We start from the raw sequence: 25,860 nt of genomic DNA, 5'->3' as shown, positions 1-25,860 counted from the left end.
GTAACTGATAGGCACCGCATACGCATTAACCCTACTCAAAATCACATTTTAATTTGAATTAGTGTTTCCTTTGGGTTTCATCCTGTGTTACAGTAAGGGGCTGGCAATTTAGTAAACTTGGTTTGATTTGGCTGAATTTCTTTCATGGGTTTTGTAAAATGGTATACAGAGACTGGCATTTTACCTCTTCCCTCAACAAAAAAACTGAATTTTGTGCACTTTATTTTAGTGCTTTTACCCTTGCAGCACCCATTTAAGGGACTTTTAATTTTATCTAATTTGGTTATTTGGTTTATTAAAATCGTATTTAATATTTGTGTGCAGTTTTGGCCTTCTTATCTGAGGATGAATATTCTGGTTATGGGAGGATGCAACAAAGGTTTAGCAGATTGATTCCTGGAATGGCAGGACTAATATAAAGAGACTGGATTGGTTAGAATTATATTCACTAGAATTTAGAAGAATGGGTTACAGATAAAAAGCAAACAGGACTAGACAGATTAAACACAGGAAGGATGTTTCCAATGATTTAGAACTCCCTGGACTGGTTCTAAGGATACACATTGGCCACTTAGGACTGAGATAAACAGAAATGTCTTCATTCAGAGAGCGTTGAGCCTGTGGAATTCTCTGCCACTGAAAGCAGTTAGGACAAAACATTGAATGTTTTTTGCAAGGAATTAGATATAGCTCTTAAGGCTAAATGAGATCAAAGGGAATAAATGAGAGCAGGATATTGAGTTGGATGATCAGCCATGATCATACTGAATGGCTTCCTCATGCTCCTATTTTCCATGCTTCTATATTAACAATTTTGAAGTGTAAAATTTAAAGTATTAAATTATATTTAATTTAAAGGGGACTCTATAGTGATGGGTGAAAGACAAACATATTCAAGACTATGTCGTATGAATAAACAGGTTATATAGAAATATATTAGTGTCTAGTTTAGTACTTCATCAACTGCCTTGGAATTGAATTAACATTTTCTATTCCGTGTGCATCAGCCACTTTCTAACTCTTGAGTTGCAGATGTGCTTCATTTGAACAGAGTTCATGTCCGAATATATTTAGTCTACAAATTTTGTTGCAACTTTCTCTGCCAATTCAGAACATGAAAGCACCACTGGAACATTATAAGCCTTGAACCCTTGTAATGCTTATAGTCATGAGCAACACCCCGATCCTTTGACCACGGAGGACATCTCCTTCACATGCGCTCCCAGCATGGAACATTTTCTTCGAAAACCATGAACATAGCCGACAGGATTATCCACCAAGTAGGATGACATCATTGGCATGTGCCCACCTCCAACGGATGCTCTGGTTGGGCAATTCTTCCTCTTATTCGTTGAGTGGAGATTCTGATAATTTCTTGTATTTGTGCAGTGCCAGAGTTCGACAAAGACTGGGCATCGTTCAATGCTTTGTTGTTTTATTTTTGGATAATAAAGGAGTGCAGCAATATGTGGAAAATGCAGGAGATATGAGAGCCAGTGCAAGCACTATGGGCCAAATGGCATCCTTCAGCAGCATGATAATTCCGTGATACAGTGTTCCTGAATAGTTTTGCCATGGAAACACATTAGCTATACTGACAGTCCTTCTTTAATTGACTGAGTTCCACTCTCCACCAACTTTGTGCACTTCGTATTTCGCTGAACCTCTTTGTAACTGCAGAAGAGACAAACAAATGTGAGTTTGGTAGCTAGCAGGGTTCTCCAGTATCCTGCTTTCACAATTCCCCATCAAGCAGTAACTGTCCTGCCAGTTATTGTATCAAAGTTTTATGGCACTCTTGAATTATGGGATTGAGACAGTGGGTGAGAATTTTCTCAAAGGGTGGAGTGGAGCCCCTTATGGATCTCCTCTCTGCCTACTGACCCTGTTGAAGATTGTTGGAGGGAAGCTCACCTGTGTGATTCGGGAGGTACGAAAAGCAAGTTTTTCCAAATCTCAGTGACGTCAGAAGATGAGATTTCAGAGTCATTACCTCTGAAGCAATGCTCGTTGCCGTGGAGCTCGATCTGATTTCTAAAATTAACTGCCTCTTATTGTTGCTGGTAGGCATGTCCTATTGGGCAGCTCTCTGAGGCCTAATTGCTGTTGCTGCACAGAAGAACTACAAAGAAGTTGATGATCATTTTTGTTTTGTACCTTTTCATTAATTCCTATGACTCTTGAATCAACCCCAACACCTCATTCAACAAGTGAAGCCCCCATTTCCCCTCTCCCAACCATCCACTCAACAACTATCATACTACAGATGTTTGCTCTGGGACAACACAAATTCACTTGCATTAAAATAGGATCACACCAGGAAGAAAGCTTGAGGAGAACCTCCATTTAAATAGTACCTTTCACATTCATAGAATCATAGAATCCCTGTAATGTGGAAATAGACCATTTGGGCCAACAAGTCCACACTGACCTTCCGAAGAGTAAATCACCTAGACCTATTCTCCTACCTTATTACTCTACACTTATCCCTAAAATGATGCACCTAATCTACACATCCCTGAACACTAAGGGTAATTTAACATGGCCAATTCACCTAACCTGCACATCTTTGGATTGTGGGATGAAACTGGAACACCGGGAGGAAACCCACACAGACACGGGGAGAATTCTCAGAGCATTGAATGAGGTGATGGAGACAAGGGTTAGAATCTTCCTGAGGGAGGATGCGGAGCTCCTTACAAGGGAGGGCATTGGGATGTCCTGTCTCCTTCATTTGACTTCCAATGAATATTTTAAGAGCGGTCACTTTTCAAACAGAAGAAATGTTGCAGCCAACTTGGCCACAGCAAGATCCCACAAGCACCAATATGATTTTGGCCAAATGATCTGCCTTTGGTCGAAGGATAAACATTAGCCAGGACATCAGGGTGAACTTCTATCCTCTGCCTTGAGATAGCACCATGAGATCTTTAACATCCAGCTTTGTACACAGGAGGAGACTCAAGGGGCAGAATTCCAGAGTGTAGATCCTAGATATGTCCACTTGACAAAGCAGTGTGTACTCTCAAAAAATCAAGCATGTCCTTCCACAACAGGAAGACAGACACGATCTGCTTAACACCTGATTTGGACACTGCTTTGTGATTGTTATCAAACACTTTGGAGTCAATATCTTCCCACATTCTGTCTTAAAAACAAAGCTGTAAAATTACAGAGGCCTGAGGGGTTTCTTATGTGAGACCTCTGTTCTCATCAAAACAATCACACCGTACAGTTCCTCAGTATGATTGTTGGGGTGGATAGGGAGGTACTGACCTGTTATAAGCTTCATGATTTTGGGAATCGGGTCACGGGTCAGTGGTTTGTAAGGTCCTTTAATGTTGGGTCAACTTCTGTTCCTACTTGATCCCCAATCTATAAGTTACTTGTCATTACCTCTGCAGAGAATTAGTAATTGTGGCATCCCTGAAAGGGTGATGGCATCAACCACTTCAGAGGAAGTCAATCTTGCAACAGGGAGTGAGGCTTTGTAATCCCAAAGGGCCTGCAAGTGGCATGGATCAAGGATGTCACTTGTCCGTCCAATATAGTGGTTAGTCTGCTCATAAGGAGTTCCTGCTCATTTTGGAGTCCTGGTAGGCTGCAAAGTGCTTTAAAAACAGGCCAATCTATAGTCCAATTTGTATGCCAAACCTTATTGTAATCCAAGTGGTTAATATATGCTTACACAGCATTGAGACACCTCAACAACTCTTAGACCCATAGATGACAAAGTATCTGCGAGCAATCTTACATCCAGTACCTCAACCTGAGCTATACATCTTCTCAAAACTCTATGACAAAGTATATCCACTATTCAATTTTGTTATGATTGTTTTTCCATTATTCATCTTAAAATGTAACGTTGAGGAATTCAACCTAACAGAAATGAGAACATTCTCAGATATGGAAACTCACAAAATTATTTGTCAGCACCTACTGTCATAATTCATTTGGGAGAGCTCCATTTTGAAATCAGCCTGGGCCATCCTCAGCTCATTGAACATCCATGTAACTAAAACAGAAAACAAACTCCATTTTACATGCAAAACAGGTAAAGTCACCAGCAACAATAAAACCATTAAACTGGTATACATTTATTTTCAGTAATGCTACCTGCCCTTCACATTTGGTTTTGCATCACTTTTGTCCTTTGCACTCTTGTCTACTACTTCCAAACTGTAGAATTACAAGTGTCACAAGGTGACAATATATGGATTTCACAAAAACCCTTGAAAAATGTTAAATTGCTTCAGGAACATTTTGTCAGAGCCAGAATATCTACAGATTGTCGAGTGGTCTTCTGATAAATGAAGCCAGACTTTGATCCACAGCCTGAATTGCAATTTACCTATAATAAACACATTTACAGAAGCTGGGAAACCTACAGTTTGCAGTTGCTTTCTTCAAAGCAATATGTTGACCAATCAAAGATAACTTACCACTCAATCACCCTTTCCCATGTTGCTGTGATTGCTTCAGCAAATTATTTGTTCTATGAGGGCAAGACAAAAAGCTTTGCAATATATGTCCTCTCAGCATAATTATTGTGTATCTACGCTTCCATATTTCTGTGGTCACCCCACCCCCACCACCATTTCCTTTTCTCTGGGAACAGTGCCAGACAGCCTGCATGCATGGGTTAGTAAAATATATCCTCAGACATACTTCATGCAGTGGCATCTTCAAGCAGCTGGACTCAAATGTCAAACTCAGACATCCTAAACATTTACATGGTGGAGCTGGCCCCAGCTGTACCAAATCGTTCTTAAATTACGAGAACAACTTGTGTGTTGCAGATTAAATATTCATCGACTCTTCCAGATGTGTGCCTAACAAAACCACTGATGCTTTGAACAGATTAAAAAGATAATTTTGCCATTAAGCTTGTTGAGTTAACACGCTACGGAAAGGTGAATAACTGTTCTCTTAAAGGCCAACATTGCAACTTTTAATCATTCCTTCTTTGCAATGCAATGCTTTCTTTATAGAGAATTTTCTCTCCTATTTTCTCACTGATATTGACATCACTATTTTCCGGTGGAGATGATAAAGAGATGTGTTCTATATGTTGTTTTGTTTCGGAATTGCTAGTTAATACCTAAAGGTTACTTCAGAAGACATTTTCTACAGAAAATTCATGGTTGTCTATTGCACGATCAAGGAGCTGGATGGGGCTGAGAGCTGTGCACTGTCTCTTTTCAGTTCTACTGTTCCATTAAGTAGTCATTTAACTGTTTCACATTGGTTCCAGATTTGGCAGATTTTATGCTTTTTCGATACTAGACTTAAAATAAAAATCAGGGTTCTTTAACAAATACAAAATTATTGATTTATTATTGAAATAATTGCACAGAGGCCGGTAACCTGTCATCCTTCATATACGTATGCACAGTACATGGATTCTGACCAGCTGGCTCAGAGCCAGTCCTGACAGCAAACAGAACCTGTAACACTTCTGTTTATATCTGTAAGCCAGGGCTCCCTGACTGGCCCACGTTAACAGCCCTAACAGTGATCTCATCCTCGAGATTCACCTGGCCAGCCTCATTACAATCATTAAAATTATGAAACAAAACTTGATAAATGAAAATGCAAAACTGGTTAACATACTTAGTTTGCTGTAATATACATAAATGTTTAACCCTTTAAGTAACCACAAGCACATGGATGAACGAACACACACGCATTAATAAATGAAATTATAAAGATTTCTCACTACAGAGATTCATTTGGGAAAGAACTACTTTTAGACAAGTGACCTTAATTCTTGAGGGAGAAAAGTAGAAGGTTGAAGATGCCGACAGCTCTCATTCGGATGCTCTGACGTGGAGATGGGTGTCGACAAACACAGGATTTATACCTGGGATCTTGGCAGACACAGCTTGCTTAGGATCTTTGCCAGTCACTATTTAAAAGGACATTCAGGAACCACAAAAAAACATTTATTTTCAGAAACAGGACAGCTTTGCTGTGAATTCCCTCCTTTCAGCAACTGCTCACCAATAACTGCAAACAATAGGCAGACAGTACAATCTGACAGTCATAAACATATCCTCAAATATGTAGTATCCCAAGAAATATGACAATCCAGAAATTCCTTGTTAATAAATGTTCCACTGTACTCTCATTGACATCGATCTCTTTCAAAGAAGGACAAACCCAGGTATCCATAAAGTCCACAAAAATGATTAAATATGAAGGTATTTCAACATTTGAAAAAGCTACAGGGAGCTGCTTGGTTTGAAGACATGGCACATTTCTTCTTGTGAAAGGTGAAAAAGTTCTTCATCATTCACACCTAATCTGATATAGTGTCATCTTACAGGGTGGCTCAGGGCCTTGGGGAAAGCATGGGTCACTGCAGATTAGATTACTTATAGTGTGGAAACGGGCCCTTCAGCCCAACAAGTCCACACCGACTCGCCGAAGCGCAACCTACCCAGACCCATTCTCCGACATTTACCCCTTCACCTAACACTACGTGCAATTTAGCATGGCCAATTCACCTAACCTGCACATTTTTGGACTGTGGGAGGAAACCGGAGCACCCGGAGGAAACCCACGCAGGCACGGGGAGAATGTGCAAACTCCACACAGAGAGTCGCCTGAGGCAGGAGTTGAACCTGGGTTTCTAGCACTGTGAGGCAGCAGTGCTAACCACTGTGCCACCGTGCCACCCATGGTGATGTAGGCGATCCAGAGGAGGAGGATGTCCTGTAACTGTAGGGAAGGTGACGAATGCCAATTCATCCAAAGATCATTACAGCACAGGAACAGGTCCTTCGGCCGTCCAAGCCTGCGCCAATCCATATCTTCTATCTAAATCTGCTGCCTATTTTCTAAGGATCAGTTTCCCTTTACTCTCTGCCCATTCAGGTATCTGTCTAGATACATCTTAAATCGTTCCCACCCCTACCACCTCTGTTGGCAGCGCATTCTAGGCTCTCCACCACCCTCTGCATGAAGAACTTTCCCTGTATAACCCCCCTAAATTTTTCCCCTCTCACTTTGACCTCGTGATCCCTAGTAATTAAGTCCTCCACTCTGGGAAAAAGTTTCTTGCTATCCACCCAGTCTACACCTCTCCTGGTTTTGCAGACCTCAACCTCTTTCCTTCCAATGAAAACGATCCTAATCTACTCAACCTCTCCTCATAGCTAGCACCCCCCATACCAGGCAACATCCTGGTGAACCTCCTCTGCATCCTCTCCAAAACATCCACATCCTTTTGGTAATGTAGCGACCACAACTGTACGCAGTATTCCAAATGTGGCCGAACCAAAGTCTTATACAACTGTAACAATGACCTGCCAACTCTTGTACTCAATACCCCGTCTGATGAAGGAAAGCAGGCCGTATGCCTTGTTGACCACTCTACTGACCCGCGCTGCCACATTCAGGGAACCCATCTGAACTGTACTTTTCTCTTTCCCAGCAACATCTTTTCCTCCACTCTTACCCAGACCCAAGGGCATCCCCTTTTCAAAATGCCCATGACAAAGCATTCCCTTTATCCTGGTTTCTCCTGGTATAGGGCAGACTCCCCGGAATTCAAACTTGTCTGATATATCAACAACCTCATCATCACCTCTTTAATGAAGGTTTGGGACTGGTAATAGAACTGGGAGTTAAATTGGTGCTTGGGGAAATATTAGCAGCCGTACCAATGCTGGCCTTCTTCTGGGCTCTGGACAGAGGATTGGTGTTTACGGTTCTTGAAGCAACCTAAACTGCTATTCAGTGCTTGTCTCTAATCAATAGTAGTGTTTTACTGAGAGAGATTACCTCAAGATAATCATAGAATCCCTACAGTGTGGAAAGAGGCCATTAGGCCCAAAAAGTCCACACCAACCCTACAAAGAGTAACCCACCTAGACCCTTTCTCCTACTCTATTACTCTACATTTAACACTGACTAATGCACCTAACCTACACACCCCTGAACATTATGGGCAATTTAGCATGGCTAATTCACCAAACCTGCACATCTTTGGACTGTGGGAGGAAACCGGAGTGCGCGGAAGTAACGCATGCAAACAAGGGCAGAATGTACAAACTCCACACAAACAGTTGCTCGTGGTGTTACACCTTTGTAAGACTCCTTTTTTACACTGCCTCTTGTATTGTCTGTGCAAACCATCATAACATTATTTGTCCTGATAAAGTTCACCATAGAGAGATTTATTTGTGGATTCTGCTATTGTCCATGTAGGAAACATCTACATAATTTATCAGTGACTTCCATAAAGTTTTGATGAGGTAGAATGACACAGAACAAACTCTTTCTCAGTGGCATTTACAGAGAGTTCCCAGTAGATATGTTGGTAAGGTAAATCTCTCAGAAAGATTTTTCACATAGTGTTAGGTGCATTAGTCAGAGGGAAACAGGTCTGGGTAGGTTACTCTTCGGAGGGTCAGTGTGGACTGGTTGGGCCAAATGGCCTGTTTCCACACTAGAGAATCTAATCTAATCATTCAAGATTGAATAGAAATAATTGTTTGAGGGAACAATCTCTTATTTCCTTCTTTGCATTGGACAGTTTCTAATGATGGAATTACCATTGCATTATGATGTGCAATAACCTCATGCAACACCAATGACCTCTCGGTCAATGAACTTTTGGTAATTCTCCTCCAGATCTCTCAAGCCTTCAAGGAGATGGTCTCCTCTATGAACTTATCCTGTGACAATGGGACATATATTTCAGATTAACCTCACGGCATCCACAAGACTGCATCAGGCTCGAGAACTGCTTTAATTCAACTCTCTGCAAAGCATTTCTGGATGAGGAGATAAAGTGATGTTTCAGGCTTTAAATCCACTCACTGTTTGTCTTCAGCTGACAATATTCCATCTTGAAATCAGTCTGTGCATGCCTTATTTCATCGAATGTCTGTGCAGCTAAAAGTGAAATGAGGAATTAGTTCTCATACCAGCCTGATGTGTTTAGCCTATTACTCTACTTTCAGGTAAGTGTCACATGTGAGCACATATTTTATGTTAAGCAAGAGCCAAAAGTCCATTTTGTTCTGAAGGTTGTGATTAAGTGAAGAGGTGGAGCCATGCTGAACATTAAAAAAAAATCATTCACAGCTTGTCAAAATTGCTGGCTAGGGAAACATTTATTGTCCATCCCTAGCTGCCCTTGAGAAGGTGGTAGTCAGTTTTCTTCTTGAATCACTACAGTGCAAGTGCTGTAGACAGACGTAGAACTGTGTAGCACAGTAACAGGCCTGTCAACCCAACATGTTACACCGAACATGCCGTCAAATTAAACTAATCCATTTTGCCTGCTCTTGGTCCCTATCTCTCCATTTCTTGCATAGTTATGTGCTTATCTAAAAGTCCCATAAATGCTTCTATCATATCTGCCTCCAACACCATCACTGATAGCGTGTTCCAGACTCATACCACTTTATGTGTAAAAAAACCTGCCCCTCACATGTCCTTTGAACTCCATACCACCCTCACCCCACCTTAAATGCATATCCCCTAGTTTTAGACATTTCAACTCTGGGCAAAAGATTCTGACCGTCAACCCTATCCATGCATCTCATAATTTTATGGCAGCATCCTGGATTGGAGGGTATAAGTTCTTGCCAAATGCACCCTCTGCTGCATCCTCTCCAAAGCTTCCACATCCTTCCTGTAATGTGGCAACTGGAATTGAATGCAATACCCTAAGTGTGGCCTAACCAAAGCTTTATAAAGCTGCAACATGTTATTCAGTCTCTTGTTCTCAATTCCCCGATCAATAAGTGCAAGCATGCCATATGCCTTCTTTACCACCCTATCTACTGGAGTAGCCATTTTCAGGGAGCTATGGACTTGAACACCAAGATCCCTCCATATATCAATGCTGTTCGGGGTCCTGCCATTAACTGTACACCTTTCCTTAACATTTGATCTCCTAAAGTGCAGTGTCTCTCACTTACCCAGATTGAACTCTATCTCTATTTCGCCGCCCAAATCTGCAACTGAGTTATATCTCACTGTAACCTTCTGACAACCTTCTCTACTATCCTTAATTCTCCCAATCATTGTATCATCTACAAACTTACTGATCCACGCATCGACATTTTCTTCCAAGTCATTTATATATATCATAAACAGCAGAGATCCCAGTATGGATCCCTCTGGAAAACCACTAGTCATGGTCCTCCAGCCTGAAACGCACCATCACTACCCTCTGCCTTTTATGGGCAATTCTGAATCCATGTGGTGAAGTCATCGTGGATCCCATGCATCTTAACTTTCTGGATGAGCGAATGAGAAACCTTGTTGAAAGCTTTACGAAAATTGATGTAGACAATATCTACTGCTCTACCCTCATCGATCACCTTTGTTACCTCCTCAAAATGCTGCTGGGGAGGTAATTCCAGGATTCTAATCCAGTGACAGTGAAGGAATGATGACATACTTCCAAGTCAGTGTGATGAGAGTCTAGGAAAATGGTACATTCCCACATATTTTACATCCCTTGAACTCCTAGAAGGAAGTGGTCACTTTAGAAGGTGCTTATGGAGAGATACACAAGTTCTTGCCAAATGTGGACAAATGGAGGTGAATTTGAAAGGTAAGGATGGGACAGAATTATTAGAACTGACAGTGAATTTCAGAGATGAGGTAAATAAACTGGTGGGAGGAGAAATTATAAAATACAGGAAGAATGAGGAAAATATTTATCTGGAATTGTGGCTGGGGGACTTGATAGTTTAGTGAAGTAAAAGGAGACAAGGAGAATCCGAAAAAGTTAAAGCACCAATACACATGATCTCTATGTTGGGGAAAGTGTCATGGAAGTTCAAAGACAAGTCTTGGAGGGAGACAAGGGGTGGAGCTAAAACTCTGCTCTACTCTCAACTGCAACCTTGTCCCTTGAAACTTCTCATTAGCTAACTGTGACTCATCTATTCACACAAGTATTTCTGAACCCAGTCAAATGCACACTTGTGACGGTGTGGCTATTCTCCAGAAGCACCAAAAACAGCCAGGACCAGAGGGCACCTAATTATCTGAATATCAGTTTAGAAAGATGGCACACATATTTAAAACATCGGCAAGGAAGTGCAAGAGGGCATTTGGTTCATCATGATTATCCAGTGCCAATCTCCTGCTACTTCCCCATACCCTTTCACACTAATGCTATCCAAATAACCATTCAATGCCCTCTTGAATGCCTCAGTTGAAGCTATCTCCACCACAGTTCCAAGCAGTGCATTTCATATCCTAACTACTTGCTGTGAAAAAAATTTCTCATGTTTTTGTTTGAATATCACTTTAAATCAATGCCCTCTTGTTCTTGTTCCTGTTATGAGTAAGAACAGCTTCTCCCTATTTACTCTCTCCAACCTACTCTTGATTTTGAACAACTTTATCAAATCTCCTCTTGGCCTTCATCTCTCTAAGGAGAATAGTCCCAATTTCACAAATCTATTCTCATTACTGAAGTTTCTTGTTCGTGGAATCATTTGTGCAGATTGCTTCTGAACCCTCTTCAATACATTCACATCTTTCCTATAATTTGACACCCTAATTGCCTTGGAGAAAGTGGTCAGCTGTCCTTTTGAACCACTACAGTCCCATAGGGTAAAGGTAAAGTTGTCACTATCCCAGAAGACTACTGGGTAGCTCTCTCATAAGAGAGAAACTGGCGGTGATTTAACCTGAGGGTTATCACATAGCCCTAAGGGGCACCCACAGTGCCGGAAGGGAGGGAATTCCAGGACTTTTATCCAGCAACACTGAATGAACAGCAAAATCTGGGAAGACTGTGCTGATGTCACTGGACTAGCAATTCAGCACCTCAGGCTAATGGTCTAGGGTATAGTTTGAATTCCACCATGACTGATGGTGGAACTGGAATTCAATAAAAATCTGGAACGCAAAGATCATTTCATGGTGACCATGAGACCACTGTTGATTGTCATAAATAACCATCTGGTTCACTAATGCCCTTTGGGGAAGTAAATCTGCCATCCTTACCTGGTCTGGCCCACGTGTGACTCCAGACCCACAGCAATGGGGTTAACTCTGTCTGTTCTCTGAACAATTAGAGATGGGCAACAAATGTGGGTGGCACGGTGGCACAGTGGTTAGCACTCCTGCCTCACAGCGCCAGAGACCCGGGTTCAATTCCTACCTCAGGTGACTGACTGTGTAGAGTTTGCACATTCTCCCCGTGTCTGTGTGGGTTTCCTCCGGGTGCTCCAGTTTCCTCCCACAGTCCAAAGATGTGCAGGTCAAGTGAATTGGCCATGCTAAATTGCCTGTTAGGTGCAGGGGTAAATGTAGGGGAATGGGTCTGGGTGGGTTGCGCTTCGGCGGGTCGGTGTGGACTTGTTGGGCCGATGCGCCTGTTTCCACACTGGAAGTAATCTAATCTAATCTAATCTAATCTAAAAAAAACTGCTGGCCTAGCCAGCAATGTCCTTATCCTATGAACAAATATTTTTAAAATTCCAGGATAACTGTATGGTGCGTGGCTTTTGTGGGGGCGCTTACAGATGGTGGTATTTCCTTGCATGTGCTGCCTTTGTCCTTCTACTGATATGATCTGCCAGTGATTTGGATGTGCGCCCCACACACCTGGCATTGTAATGGCCCTGGAATTATATCCCATTTGTGTGGGAGACAGAACATCTTTCTGACATGACACTATATGGAGAATAGCCCTCATGTTGCCACTGTGCTGTGCATGAACAGGTTCAGGAATCATGAAAAGTTTGTGGACGGATATAAATCTACATTCCTTGAATCATTGAAAGATGAGGCACCTGATGTCATACTTCACCATTCAGACTAGATACCCTTTATCCCAAATATTTTGTTCCAAACTCCAAAATATGCCACCATGTCAGTTTTTCTAATCATCTTAAGTGTGGTACCTTGTCATAGAATTACAAAGTCATTGCTTGGTTATAGCACAGAAAGCCATTCAGACCATCATATCCATGCTGACTCTCTGAAAGTGTAACTCAGCTAATTAGATTCCTCTGATCCTTTTCCACAGCCCTGAAAACATCTGTTTTATTAAATTCCTTCTGGAGGTGATGACAGGTTGGGCCTGCATTCATTGGAATTCAAAGGATGTGAGGTGATCTTGTTGAAATATAGTGAGGTTTGACAAGGTAGGTGCTGAAAAGATGTTTTCCCTTGTGGAAGAGAACAGAACATGACAAAAGACCCAATAATCTGTTTTCAGTGTTGATGCTCAAGGAATAAATATGGGCAAGGAAACAAACTTCACTGCTCTTCAGATAATGAGCTGTGATTTTTCCAACTGTCTAACTGTGAGACATTGCTGTGAAAGTTTTTTTTATAATATTAGCACTTACTAAAGCATCTATACTTAAATACACAAATATCCGGTATTGAATAAAAAATCACATGTTCAGAGTGTGGGTGCTGCAATGATAGGGCAGGAGAAGGGGATATCTCCCTACATTCCCAAAAAAACAGTTGACCCAGTAAATCAAAGTTCATGTTGAAGGAAGTTAAAAATCACACAACACCAGGTTATAGTCCAACAGGTTTAATTGGAAGCACACTAGCTTTCGGAGCGATGCTCCTTCATCAGGTGATATCACCTGATGAAGGAGTGTCGCTCCGAAAGCTAGTGTGCTTCCAATTAAACCTGTTGGACTATAACCTGGTGTTGAAAATGTGTTGCTGGAAAAGCGCAGCAGGTCAGGCAGCATCCAGGGAACAGGAGAATCGACGTTTCGGGCATAAGCCCTTCTTCAGGAATGAGGAAAGTTTGTCCAGCAGGCTAAGATAAAAGGTAGGGAGCGGTAGTGTGATTTTTAACTTTGTACACCCCAGTCCAACACCGGCATCCCCCAATCATGTTGAAGGAAGTGATTGAAGGTCAGAATGATCTTTCAGGCAGAGAAGATTTGGAAAAGCACAGAAACTGGCAAAGCTTTAACATAGCGATTAGTTACCTTTAGGCATACAAAGACAAGAAATGAGACTGCAAGAGCAATGGGCCAGGGATTTATAATAAATAGTCATTTGGTGCCGTAGAATTGTTGTAAAAAGGCCTTATATTTTGCATTCATTAAGACAAGGGGTAAGAATGAAAAGAGAAAATGCCATTTCATAATTTATAATTTGCTAAGAATTACACTGATAATTTCAGATTGTTAGTCAGACTTGTGTACTGGAAGCTACACGTTACCAAATTGTGCCTTCTTCTTTGCAGACAGACTGTACCTGTTTCAATGCAACAAAATGGGCACAACCTTTCCCTGGTTAATTCTTCAGGGCACTGCCTTAACCAATCGAAGTTGGGCAGTCTGGTTTGTTTGATATATATTTGATTTATCGTCATATGTCTGTAAGTACAGTGAAAAGCTTTGTTCACAAGCAGTACAGGCAGATCATAGTAAACAAGGATGTAAAGACCATAGGGTGAGAAAAGAAAAACTCAGACAGAGGCATACAGGTTAAGTCATACAGGGCATGCATCAGGCAAGATCAACATTAGCAAGATCAGAGTCATTTGGAGTTAGAGAGTCCATTCATCAGTCTAATTATTGCCGGGAAGAAGCTGTTCCTGAACTTGCTGGTGCGTATGTTCAAGCTTCTGCTGCCTGACAGTTTAAATCTGAACTAGCTTGACCGTAAACTGTCGGTCATCATCTAAGTGGTGCATTCTTCATGGCAACACCTCTACCAGTCCATTCCCAACCAATTAGCATTCTGTTCTCATTCGGTACAAGATGTTGCACCTTCCCGTATTTTTAAAATTCAATTGTGGGACGGAGCACCATTGGCTGGCCCAGCATTTATTGGTATTTGCCAGCATTTATTAATATGCCTGTGACTTGTCTTGTGAGTGCAAGATGAAAATCTTTGACAAAACATTTGTAATACTTAAGTTGAAAGTCTCGTTGTTTTGGTCAATTTTATTGCTGAACACAAAAGGCAAGTTTACAGCAGTGGAGGATTTAGAACTTACTGTATATGGCTGGTGGATTTAAGTGCCAAAGCATGAATTTTAATTCACGAGAAGTGGGTGAAGTTGGGACAGTTTCAATTTCCAATGTTTACTTTTCTAGCATTCTGAGTATGAGTTTCCGTGCTATTTCTATTTTCAATTAAGTAAAGCTCACAATCATTCTGGCCCTGCTCTCAGTTTGATTTTCAACCCTGGCAATGTTACAAGCACAGTAATTAGAAGGCTTGAATAAATCCAAGCAATGCAATCACATCAGGAGATATATATCTGTCTCAGGACAGTAGCCACAATGATAATGATGAGAACTTGCAGATTTCACAGTTCCCGACAGCCTGATTGAAATTTGTATGCAGTTAGGCCTCCTTGCTGAGTGAAACATGCCCCTAAATAAATCTTCACACAAGACGGCAGCTGAGTCTGAGACAGACCTTTCTTAAAAGAAAGCAGAAAGTCCTTTAATGCCTAATTTTAGCTGTTAATTTGGGTGTTTGTCAAACTTCTTTGTAAGTGAACTTTAAGCAATGCAGGCTTCTGGAATTCTAAATCTCAGAAATGGTCAGCACACTTTAAATGTTCTGCCTTAAATTTATGTATACCAAACTACCAAATTAAGATTTAATCGATTGGTTCTAGTCCTAATTTCAATAGGGGCAGCACGGTGGATCAGTGCTGCCTCACAGCATCAGAGACCCAGGTTTGATTTCAGCTTCGGGCAACTGTCTGTGTGGAGTTTGCACCCATGTCTGCATGGGTTTCCTCCCCCAATCCAAAGATGTGCAGGTTAGGTGAATTGGCCTTGCTAAATTGCCCATAGTGTTCTGGGATGTCTAGGTTAGGCGCATGAGTCAGGGGTAAATGCAGGGGAATGGGTCTGTGTAGGATACTCGGACTTAGTCATAGAGTCACAGAGATGTACAGCATGGAAACAGACCTTCGGTCCAACCCGTCCATGCTGACCAGATATCCCAACCCAATCTAGTCCCACCTGCCCACCCGGCCCATATCCCTCCAAACCCTTCCAATTCATATACCCATCCAAATGCCTCTTAAACGTTGCAATTGTACCAGCCTCCACCACATCCTCTGGCAGCACATTCCATACACGTACCACACTCTGCGTGAAAAAGTTGCCCTTAGGTCTCTTTTATGTCATTCCCCTCTCACCCTAAACCTATACCCTTTAGTTCTGGACTCCCCGCCCCCAGGGAAAATACTTTATCTATTTACCCTATCCATGCCCCTCATAATTTTGTAAACCTCTATAAGGTCATCCCTCAGCCTCCAATGCTCCAGGGAAAAGAGCCCCAGCCTGTTCAGCCTCTCCCTATAGCTCAAATCCTCCAACCCTGGCAACATCCTTGTAAATCTTTGCTGAACCCTTTCAAGTTTCACAACATCTTTCCGATAGGAAGGAGACCAGAATTGCACGCAATATTCCAACAGTGGCCTAACCAATGTCCTGTACAGCTGCAACATGACCTCCCAACTCCTGTACTCAATGCTCTGACCAATAAAGGAAAGCATAACAAATGCTTTCTTCACTATTCTATCTACCTGCAACTCCACTTTCAAGGAGCTATGAACCTGCACTCCAAGGTCTCTTTGTTCAGCAATACTCCCTAAGACCTTACCATTAAATGTATAAGTCCTGCTAAGATATGCTTTTCCAAAACACAGCACCTCGCATTTATCTGAATTAAACTCCATCTGCCACTTCTCAGCCTATTGGCCCATCTGGTCCAGATCCTGTTGGAATCTAAGGTAACCCTCTTCACTGTCCACTACACCTCCAATTTTGGTGTCATCTGCAAACTTACTAACTGTGCCTCTTATGCTCGCATTCAAATCATTTATATAAATGACAAACAATAGAGGACCCAGCACCGATCCTTGTAGCACTCCACTGCTCACAGGCCTCCAGTCTGAAAAACAACCCTCCACCACCACCCTCTGTCTTCTACCTTTGAGCCAGTTCTGTATCCAAATGGTGAGTTCTCCCTGTATTCCGTGAGATCTAACCTTGCTAATCAGTCTCCCATGGGGAACCTTGTCGAACGCCTTACTGAAGTCCATATAGATCACATCTACTGCTCTGCCCTCATCAATCTTCTTTGTTACTTCTTCAAAAAACTCAATCAAGTTTGTGAGACATGATTTCCCACGCACAAAGCCATGTTGACTATCCCATATAAGTCCTTGCCTTTCCAAATACATGTACATCCTGTCCCTCAGGATTCCCTCCAACAACTTGCCCACCACCGAGGTCAGGCTCACCGGTCTATAGTTCCCTGACTTGTCCTTACCGCCCTTCTTAAACAGTGGCACCACATTAGCCAACCTCCAGTCTTCCAGCACCTCACCTGTGACTATCGATGATACAAATATCTCAGCAAGGGGCCCAGCAATTATTGGGCTGAACTGCCTGTTTCCACACAGTAGGGATTCTTAACAAAAATCTTGGGGGTACGGTGGCTCAGTGGTTAGCACTGCTGCCTCACAGCACCAGGGACCTGGGTTTGATTCCAGCCTCGGGTGACTGACTGTGTGGAGTTTGCACATTCTCCCCGTGCCTGCATGGATTTCCTCCAGTTGCTCCGGTTTCCTCCCACAAGACAAAGTTATTTAGGTTTGGTGAACTTGCCTTGCTAAATTGCCCATAGTGTTCAGGGATGTGCATTAGTCAGGGGAAATGTGAAGTAATAGGGTAGGGGAGTGGGTCTGGGTGGGTTACTCTTCAGAGGATTGGAGTGGACCTGTTGGGCCAAATGGCCTGTTTCCACACTGTCGGAACTCTGAATTTAGAAGTAAGGATGTCTTACAGCAGTTTTGCAAAGCCTTAGTGAAACCACACCTGGTGCATAGTGTGAGGTTTTGGTTTCCTTTTCGAAAAAAGGTTACAAATGCCACAGAGAACGTATAGCAGAGTTCCATGAGGTTGGGATGTCCTCTGAGAAGAGATTGGTTCGACAGGGCCTGTATTTGCTTGCATTTAGAAGGATGAGAGGGGATTTGATTGAAACATATAAAATTCTAAAAGGTCTGGACAGACTATTTGCAGGGAGGACACTTTGCATGGTTATGGAGACTAGAACGGGGGGGGGGGGAGTGTCTCAGGATATGGGGTGCACTATTTTGGACTGGAATGATGAAAAAAAGTACTCAAAATACACCGAATCTTGTGGAATTCTCTACTATAGAAGATTGTGGAGGTCAAGTCACTGAATATATTCAAGAGAGAGAGAGAGAGAGATAAACCTTTAGATTTTAAAGGCATCAAGAGGTATTGGGAAAAAGTGGGAATATAGCACTGAGACAGAGGATCAGTCATTATCATATTGAACGGCAGAGAAGGCTTGAATAATTCAATGATTTCTATGTTTCTATCAAGAAATGGAAATTTCATGGGGTTTTTGCAGATCTGCGAATGAAGTGAATGGTCTTGAGAACCCTCATTGATCATTCAAAGCTCCTCGCCCACTTTGATTAATCTGGTAGCCTTCGACCTAGATTGCTCCTGGTTGACTCTGATTCTATCTTTTAATAGATCATATTGGTTCTCCCAACATTCTGAATGTTCAAGTAACATTTCTGACCAACCTTTCATCCCACTGCACCATCAGTCTAATTTCTTTCTTCCATATATCAGAAAGCACATAATCAGCTCTGTTGATTAACTTTTTAACTAAGCTGATTGATGGACAGTGATAAGGAAACAGACTCCTTTTTGTACATGAACTTGTGAATTTTGAACATCTGGAACAACAGTTGACCCTCTAAATAACACACTGCATTTTTAAATTAAAGGAACATCTCATCATTGGGTTTACTGACTACTTACTCTTGTTCACCTGTGAAAGCTTCATCCTGAAATCAGTGTGAGAGTTTTGCATTTCTTCTGACAGCCGAGAAACTGGGAGATAAAGCACATCGTAGTTATTTGGAAGTTTCAATCACTTCATAGAAACATAGAAGATAGGAGCAGCAGGAGGCCATTTAGCCCTTCGAGTCTGCTCTGCCATTCATCACAATCATATCAAACTATATCACCATTCTAAATCAATAGCCTAAACCTGCTTTCTCCCCATAACCTTTGATTCAATTCGCTCCAAGTGCTATATCTAGCCACCTCTTGAATACATCCTTCCTGTGGTAATGAATTCCACAGGCTCACTACTCTTTGATCTTCAACTCATGATGATGTATACCATATAATCTGCTTCGGATGATAACAACAGGTCACTTCTTGAGGCATCAAAGTGCCGGAGCTGAACCAGATGCTTTGCAGCCTCGGTGGTCCACTTGAACATCAGCTGAGCTTCTGACTGCAAATCCTCTCCACCACCAAAGCTCTCCTCTCCACAGAATGGCCCGTACTGCCTTAGTCTCAGCCCACTTGCTGCTGAAGCTGTCATCTTTTGATCTCTCCAGACTCCACTCTCATTCTGGCTGGCCTCCAAGATTCTACCTGCCATAAAGGTCACCATACCTCCACTCCACAAATGTACAAAGTCCCATTTACTTAGCACCCACCCATGTCCTCAGTAATCAACTGGCTCCAAGTCCCATCATGCCTGGAATTCTTAAACTTTGAGTTTTAAAATTCTCCCTAAGGTTGGATGTGACTTTTCTGCCAGTCCTGCAACCTTCTGATGTCCTATTCTCATCTCATCCTAGCCTCATGTACATACTCAATTTTAGTTGATTCATCATCAGTGGCCTTGACTTCAATTGCCAGGCTCTAAGCTCTAGAACTCTCTCACTACGCCTCTCCACTTCTCTCCTGCTTTTGGATGCTCAACAAATACATCTTGACCTGAAACTTTATCACCATTCCTGCTGGGTCAAAACCCCCCTGTGCCCCGAGCAGCAGTTTGGGTGTTCCCACACCACAGAGACTGCAGCAATTCACAAACGAGGACTTCCACCACTGAATTAACTTGGTAACTCTCCGTTTCAATTCTAGGGGAATTGCAGGGAAAGAGCAGGGTGATGTTTCAAATTGAAACACAGAAAATTTCTTCCAGACTGCAGCACTCATGTTTCTTCTCCACATATATTCGTTCCATCTTCATAATAACCTCAAAGTTTCTCAGCTCACTGAACATGTGTGTGACTGAACACAAAGTAGAATATTAACCAACAAAAATAAAGACTAAGTGCTGGAGAAGTTCAGCAGATCTGGCAGCATCTATGGACAGAGAGAGAGAGACACAGTTAAGTTTGGAGCGTGGTCTGACTATTTTTCAAACCTTCTGAACAACAGCCATACTAGACTTGAAACAGAGGCATTTGCAGGTGAGTTTATGAACAGGAATGTCCTTTTATGTGTGTGGGTTTCAGACTGGCTGTTAATTGTTCTCCCAGTCTCTACAATCTTCACCCCCATCCCAGTCCAACAGATTGGTTCTGAGGCCAGGAGCTGGACATCTGGTCTCCACTGGAAATGGAGGTAAGTTCGAGGGAGAGAAATGTCAAGGTTTCAGGAGAATCAAGGAGCGATTTAGGGGCAAATTGGGTGGTGTATTATTCATAGGAGATGGAGGTGGCGTGAAAAGGAATTGGCAGATTTGAAGAAGTAGCAGGGAAGAATTGAGGAGAGTTGGAGAAAGGTTTGAGGCAGATGAAGATAAACTTGAAGGGATATGGAGGAGGTTTTGATGGAGATGAAGGGAGGCTCGAGGGGGGATGGTGGGAGTTTTGAGGAGTGAAAGCGGGAGGCTTGAAGGGAGATGAAAGGGTCTTGAGGGGAACTGGAGAGAGTTTTGAGAGGCAACAAAAAGAGGTTCATGAGATTAGGAATATATTCAAGGGGAAATGTTTTTGAGGGGAAGCAGCTGGAATTTTGGTAAGTTTTCTGGCTATTATGCAACGCTGTTCTTTAACTTAAGGATTCATTTCAAAATCAGTCTCTGATTCACTCAGCCCTGTCAATTTCTGTGCAAGCAAAATAGACAGAACATTCTGATCTTGGCTACAATAATGAATTTTTCATATTGTGATACAGAGAGTAATGGGGATTTTATTCCAAACAGTCACTCAGGTTTGTGCAGCTATAAACTCTGTACCTTGCAGTTTTTTGAACTTGTTGTCATACACGGAATTCTGTGATGGGCTGGGGACAGATCAATATTAATTGAGATGGAACTCTGTACCAGAGGAGTAAGTATTATCTTTGGAATGAAGAATAAACCTTTGCTCATAATTCTGAGCTGATTACAAGGGAGTGTTACACTGACAGAGGTACAGCATCTAAAGGGTTAGGATGAATTGGAAAAGAGGATATCAAGGAAAGTGAATGGGGATTCATGGGGGAGTGGATAGTTGGTGAATGGGGAAGCGAATGGTGCAATGATAGTGTTCCTCACCCCAAGAGTCCCTGACTTGAGAACTCCAGAAGTTATTAATTATATTCGAACTCCACCAGCCATGATGGTGGGATTTGAACCCATGCCATCAGAGTATTAGCCAGGGCCTCTGGATTACTGGTCCAGTAACGCACTACACTGTATCAATACAGCCACAGTCCAAACTGCACAGGTTAATATTTCATCATCTCATTCTCAAAGGCAAACACTAGCATTGATCATATAAAAAGGAACATCTTGTCCAAAGGGATTCAATCAAGTGTGACCACAAATTCCAAATTAATATTCCTTACATGAAACCCATTTGCTGTTCTCTGCAGCACACAGGTTGCTAATTCATTTCAAAATTGTAGTTACAAATAACACATTCTGTGTCATAACTTTCCTGCATTCTGGCTCAAATCTAGTGAGTAACTTCCCTTCACTATTCACCATCTTCCTGTGTATTGATATACTTTGATGTTAGTATTTATATGAGATGCTTATCAGCTATTACTGGATAGTGCTCTTGATTCCAAGTTCCTTAAATCAACTAAATTCCATCAGCAGAGTTTTCAACTTTCCAATTAACTGCAGCAAATGTTTTGGGGTGGATTACAGCAGGGAGAAAGTTCTAGGTTGCACTAATCTCTGTGAGAAGTGCGTCCTGATATCACAATTACAGCTCTTATTAGTGTTTTTTCTGCTTGACTATGTTGTCCGTTGTGTTCTATGTTCATTCAGCAACATCACAGACTAATAACCGTAATGGGGGAAACAAAGGGCTGTCGCAAGCATAACTGAAAGCCTTTTGGACCCAGACAGACCAGATCACAGTGGAGGACATAATTTATTATGGGAGCAAGAATGATTGCCCCAAGCAAAGACACCACCAGAGATTGGCTGAACTCCACCAGGATCATGCAAGCGTTTCCAAAATGAAGATGCTGACAAGATGTTATGTCTGGTGGCCAGACTTGGACGCAGAAATAGCTGCATTGGTGGGGCATTGCCGAGAGTGCCAACAAGGACAAAAATTACCACCAACAGTTCCACCATATTCATGGGAATGGCTGCCTAAACCATTACATGTTGACTATGCAGGTCATTTCATGGGTTCAATATTCTTAGTCAAAGTGGTTGGAAGGTACAGAGTTCATTGGTCAAACACGGGGATAACGATAGAAAAACTGCATGTATCTTTTGCAATACACGGACTCTCGGATGTGTTGGTCACAGATACAGGCCATTGTTTACTAACAGGGACTCTGGGTATTTCTTAAGGTTGAATGGGGTCAGAAATACAAGGGCAGCTCCACACCATCCTTCATCCAGTGGTCTGGCAGAAAAAGCAGTCCAAACTTTGAAGGCAGACTGAATGAAACAATTTATTAGATTAGATTAGATTACCTACAGTGTCAAAACAGGCCCTTCGGCCCAACAAGTCCACACCGACCCGCTGAAGCGCAACCCACCCAGACCCATTCCTCTACACCTAACACTACGGGCAATGTAGCATGGCCAATTCACCTAACCTGCACATTTTTGGACTGTGGGAGGAAACCGGAGCACCCGGAGGAAACCCACGCAGACACGGGGAGAATGTGAAAACTCCACACAGTCAGTCACCTGACACGGGAATTGAACCCAGGTCTCTGGCGCTGTGAGGCAGCAGTGCTAATCACTGTGCCGCCCACTGCCACCGTGCCGCCTATATATTCACGAAATACCGAAGTCCCAGATCTTTTTTGATTAAAGGACCACCCCTCATGCAACTACAAGGATAGCTAATGCTGGATACAAGACTCCGCCATGTGAGAGAGACAATTTATTTCGGGGGGGCGAAGTTGGAACCATGGGAATTGTCGACATGAGGTCAGGCCCCATGACATACAAAATTTGAGTAGATGTGACGGACTTGAACAAGCATGTGAACCATATGAAAGCTGTGAACCTGCAAATGGGGCGGCAGCAAAACATGTCTGGCTCCTCAGAGCAATAGGAAAGGCTGTCAGAAACAGTGGGTTCTCCCGCTCTCCATCAAGCATTGAATATTTCTCAGAATCTGAAATGGACACGATGGATGTTGCCACCTCAAAGTCTTTGCCACCTGGAGAAGAGAATGAAATTCTCTGGGCGCAAGAATAACGCGATTGTGCATTACACACAGCCCGTATCCCAGGAAGAGTCAGAAGAACCTGAACCTGTGCTAAAATGTCCCAGGAGGAGCTACAATAAAAACCAGGCCAATGTCCTTGGCCTCAGAGGGGGAAGGATGTAGTGATTGTAACAAGGTTCAGCCAGTTGCACCTCATAGAATCTCAGTTCCCTGACTGGGGCTGTTAATCTGATCCAATCAAGGAGCCCTGGCTGACAGATAGAAACACGACTGTCAAACATCCTGTTCACTCTGACAGAGCTGGATCAGTGTGAAGGACTTTTCCACGTGTAAATAAAGGTTGAATTGGTGACAGGACATTGGCCCCTGTGGAGTTACTTAACTATTGATTTCTTTCTTAAATACATTCAGTGGCTTGACCTCCACAGCTTTCTGTAGTTAAGAATTCCATTGGTTCAATCGTCCTAAAAAAAACCTACTCTGTATCCTGAAACTGTGCTCCCTTGTTCTGAACTCTCTGGCCAGGGGAAATGGAGTTCCTGCAATCAGTCTGTTCAGTCCTGTCAGAATTTTATGTTTCAGTGAGATCGCCTCTCATTCTTCTAAGCTCCAAAAATAGCCAATCTAATCTCATCCCATACGACAATCCTGACAATCACTGACTGTTATGAAACTCATCAGGTTTGGCAGTATCTATGGAAAGAGAAACAGAATTAATGTTTCTAGTGGGGCATCGGTTCTGAAGAAAGTCATACTGGATTCGTGGCTGAGTTTCTCCAGCATTCTCAGGGTTTGTTTCAGATTTCTAGCATCCACAGTATCCCATGAACCAGTCTGGCGAACATGTACTACATTGCCTCTATCACAAATACATCCATTTTTTAAGTAGTGAGAGCAAAACTGTGCGCAATATTCCAGGTGTGGTCTCACCAGAATCCTGTACAACTGTAGCAATTATTTGGAGATGCTAGTGTTGGACTGGGGTGTACAAAGTTAAAAATCACACACCAGGTTACAGTCCAACAGGTTTAATTGGAAGGACTAGCTTTCGGAGTGCTGCCCCAAAAGCTAGTGCTTTCAATTAAACCTGTTGGACTGTAACCTGGTGTTGTGTGATTTTTAACAACGCGTAACAAGACCTCCTTGCTCCTGTAATCAATTAATCCTTGATCAGCAATGTTGTTCATTTCTGGGTTGAAACCCCATACATAGCTGTATGGAGGGACGAAGGACTGAGGGATGCAAAAATTGTTAGCTTGTAGGATACTGAACTCTTTGAAAACACACAAATTGTCTGCTGTTAGAACTCACAATTTTTCTTTAAACGAATGAATTCTGTCCTTGACCCAGACTGGGAGCTGATTACTTCACTTAAAATCTGTGAAACTAGAATTGACAGCTGAGGTCAGCAGAAACATGAAAGTAGAACCACAGATTCATCAGGTCGAACCTGATGGTCACTAATTGAAGGGTTTACAAACAAGGGCAGAGTAAAAGCATATCACGGTTGTCTTGATCAGCCCTGATTTAGCCACATGTTCATGGGGGATGGGCGAGGGCACAAGGTCACGTAATAGGCCATTTAAGGCTGCTTCCTGCCTCACCTCAAATTTGAGATTGGCAGGAGGAGTTCAGGGGTGGGTAGACAAAGGCATTTGGCACGCTACTGTGCTTAGGCCGCGGACCTCCTTCAGATGGATTCCCTGAACCATAACTCACCACAAGTGCCTTTGTCTACCCTGTGTTTACCTGGTCCTGCATTCTAAGGTTTGGAATCTGAGAACTGTTTGTAGCCCTAGACCTGGCCTCTGCTGCAGGTGGCACTAGGGCTGTCGCTCAATCAGGCCAGCTCTTGGGGGTGGGATGTCCTGCCAGATGAGGGGTATGAGCCATGCCTCCAGCCAATCAATGCTCTTTGGAGCATCAAATGACTGTGGGTCTGCCATGATTGACTGGGATGTGCCCCCACCAACTCGTCTAGTGGGCGATAAAGGCAACGGCTTGCTATTTGAAAGAATATGCTGGTAGAGTTATGAAACCACATAAAGAGGCTATTTGGCCCATCAAATCTATGCCAGCACGATATGCAGCAATCCTGGTTCCCATTGCCCTGAACTGAGAAAGCTGAGAATGTTGAGGCTCTCAGAATTGTGGAGAAGTCACTTTGGCAGATTTGGAAAAGGTGCGCTGAATAGGCTCCATTGTCCCCGGCAGAATAAAACCTATTAGTTAAATAGAATCTAAAAAAAGTGAGGTTGGATGCAATTTCTCTGGATTTCAGTCTCTGAAATAGATAGTATTAGGAAAGACACTGAAACTTTTGTTTTGTTTTGTGTTTTAAGACCATTCTGCATATTTCTATTTTAGACTGAAAGAGTCACCAGCAGGCAAACAGGTCCTTTGGCCCAACTCATCCATGCCGATCAGGT

At 42.5% G+C, this 25,860-nt stretch overlaps 1 protein-coding gene across 1 annotated transcript in view; it reads right to left on the bottom strand.

Annotated features, from left to right (window-relative positions):
• Positions 1 to 1,424: 1,424 nt before the first annotated feature.
• The window catches only part of LOC148136470 (uncharacterized), a 132,628-nt gene continuing 108,192 nt past the window's right edge, over positions 1,425 to 25,860 (bottom strand). Inside the window, exons 13-17 of the mRNA XM_087983274.1 lie at positions 19,995 to 20,081; positions 18,807 to 18,878; positions 8,830 to 8,904; positions 3,941 to 4,015; positions 1,425 to 1,674 (exon numbers count right to left, since the gene is read on the bottom strand). Coding sequence (XP_087839400.1) covers positions 1,586 to 1,674; positions 3,941 to 4,015; positions 8,830 to 8,904; positions 18,807 to 18,878; positions 19,995 to 20,081 — 398 coding nt within the window. The 3' untranslated portion in view covers positions 1,425 to 1,585. The remainder of the gene's footprint in view (positions 1,675 to 3,940; positions 4,016 to 8,829; positions 8,905 to 18,806; positions 18,879 to 19,994; positions 20,082 to 25,860) is intronic.

The sequence above is a fragment of the Chiloscyllium plagiosum genome, unplaced genomic scaffold (genome assembly GCF_037043375.1).
Source record: "Chiloscyllium plagiosum isolate Xiang-an unplaced genomic scaffold, Cpla_swu_hap1 HiC_scaffold_45, whole genome shotgun sequence".
Classification (NCBI taxonomy): domain Eukaryota; kingdom Metazoa; phylum Chordata; class Chondrichthyes; order Orectolobiformes; family Hemiscylliidae; genus Chiloscyllium; species Chiloscyllium plagiosum.
The sequence above is the reverse complement of the archived record's forward strand: the minus strand, read 5'-3'. Positions and strand labels throughout refer to the sequence as shown.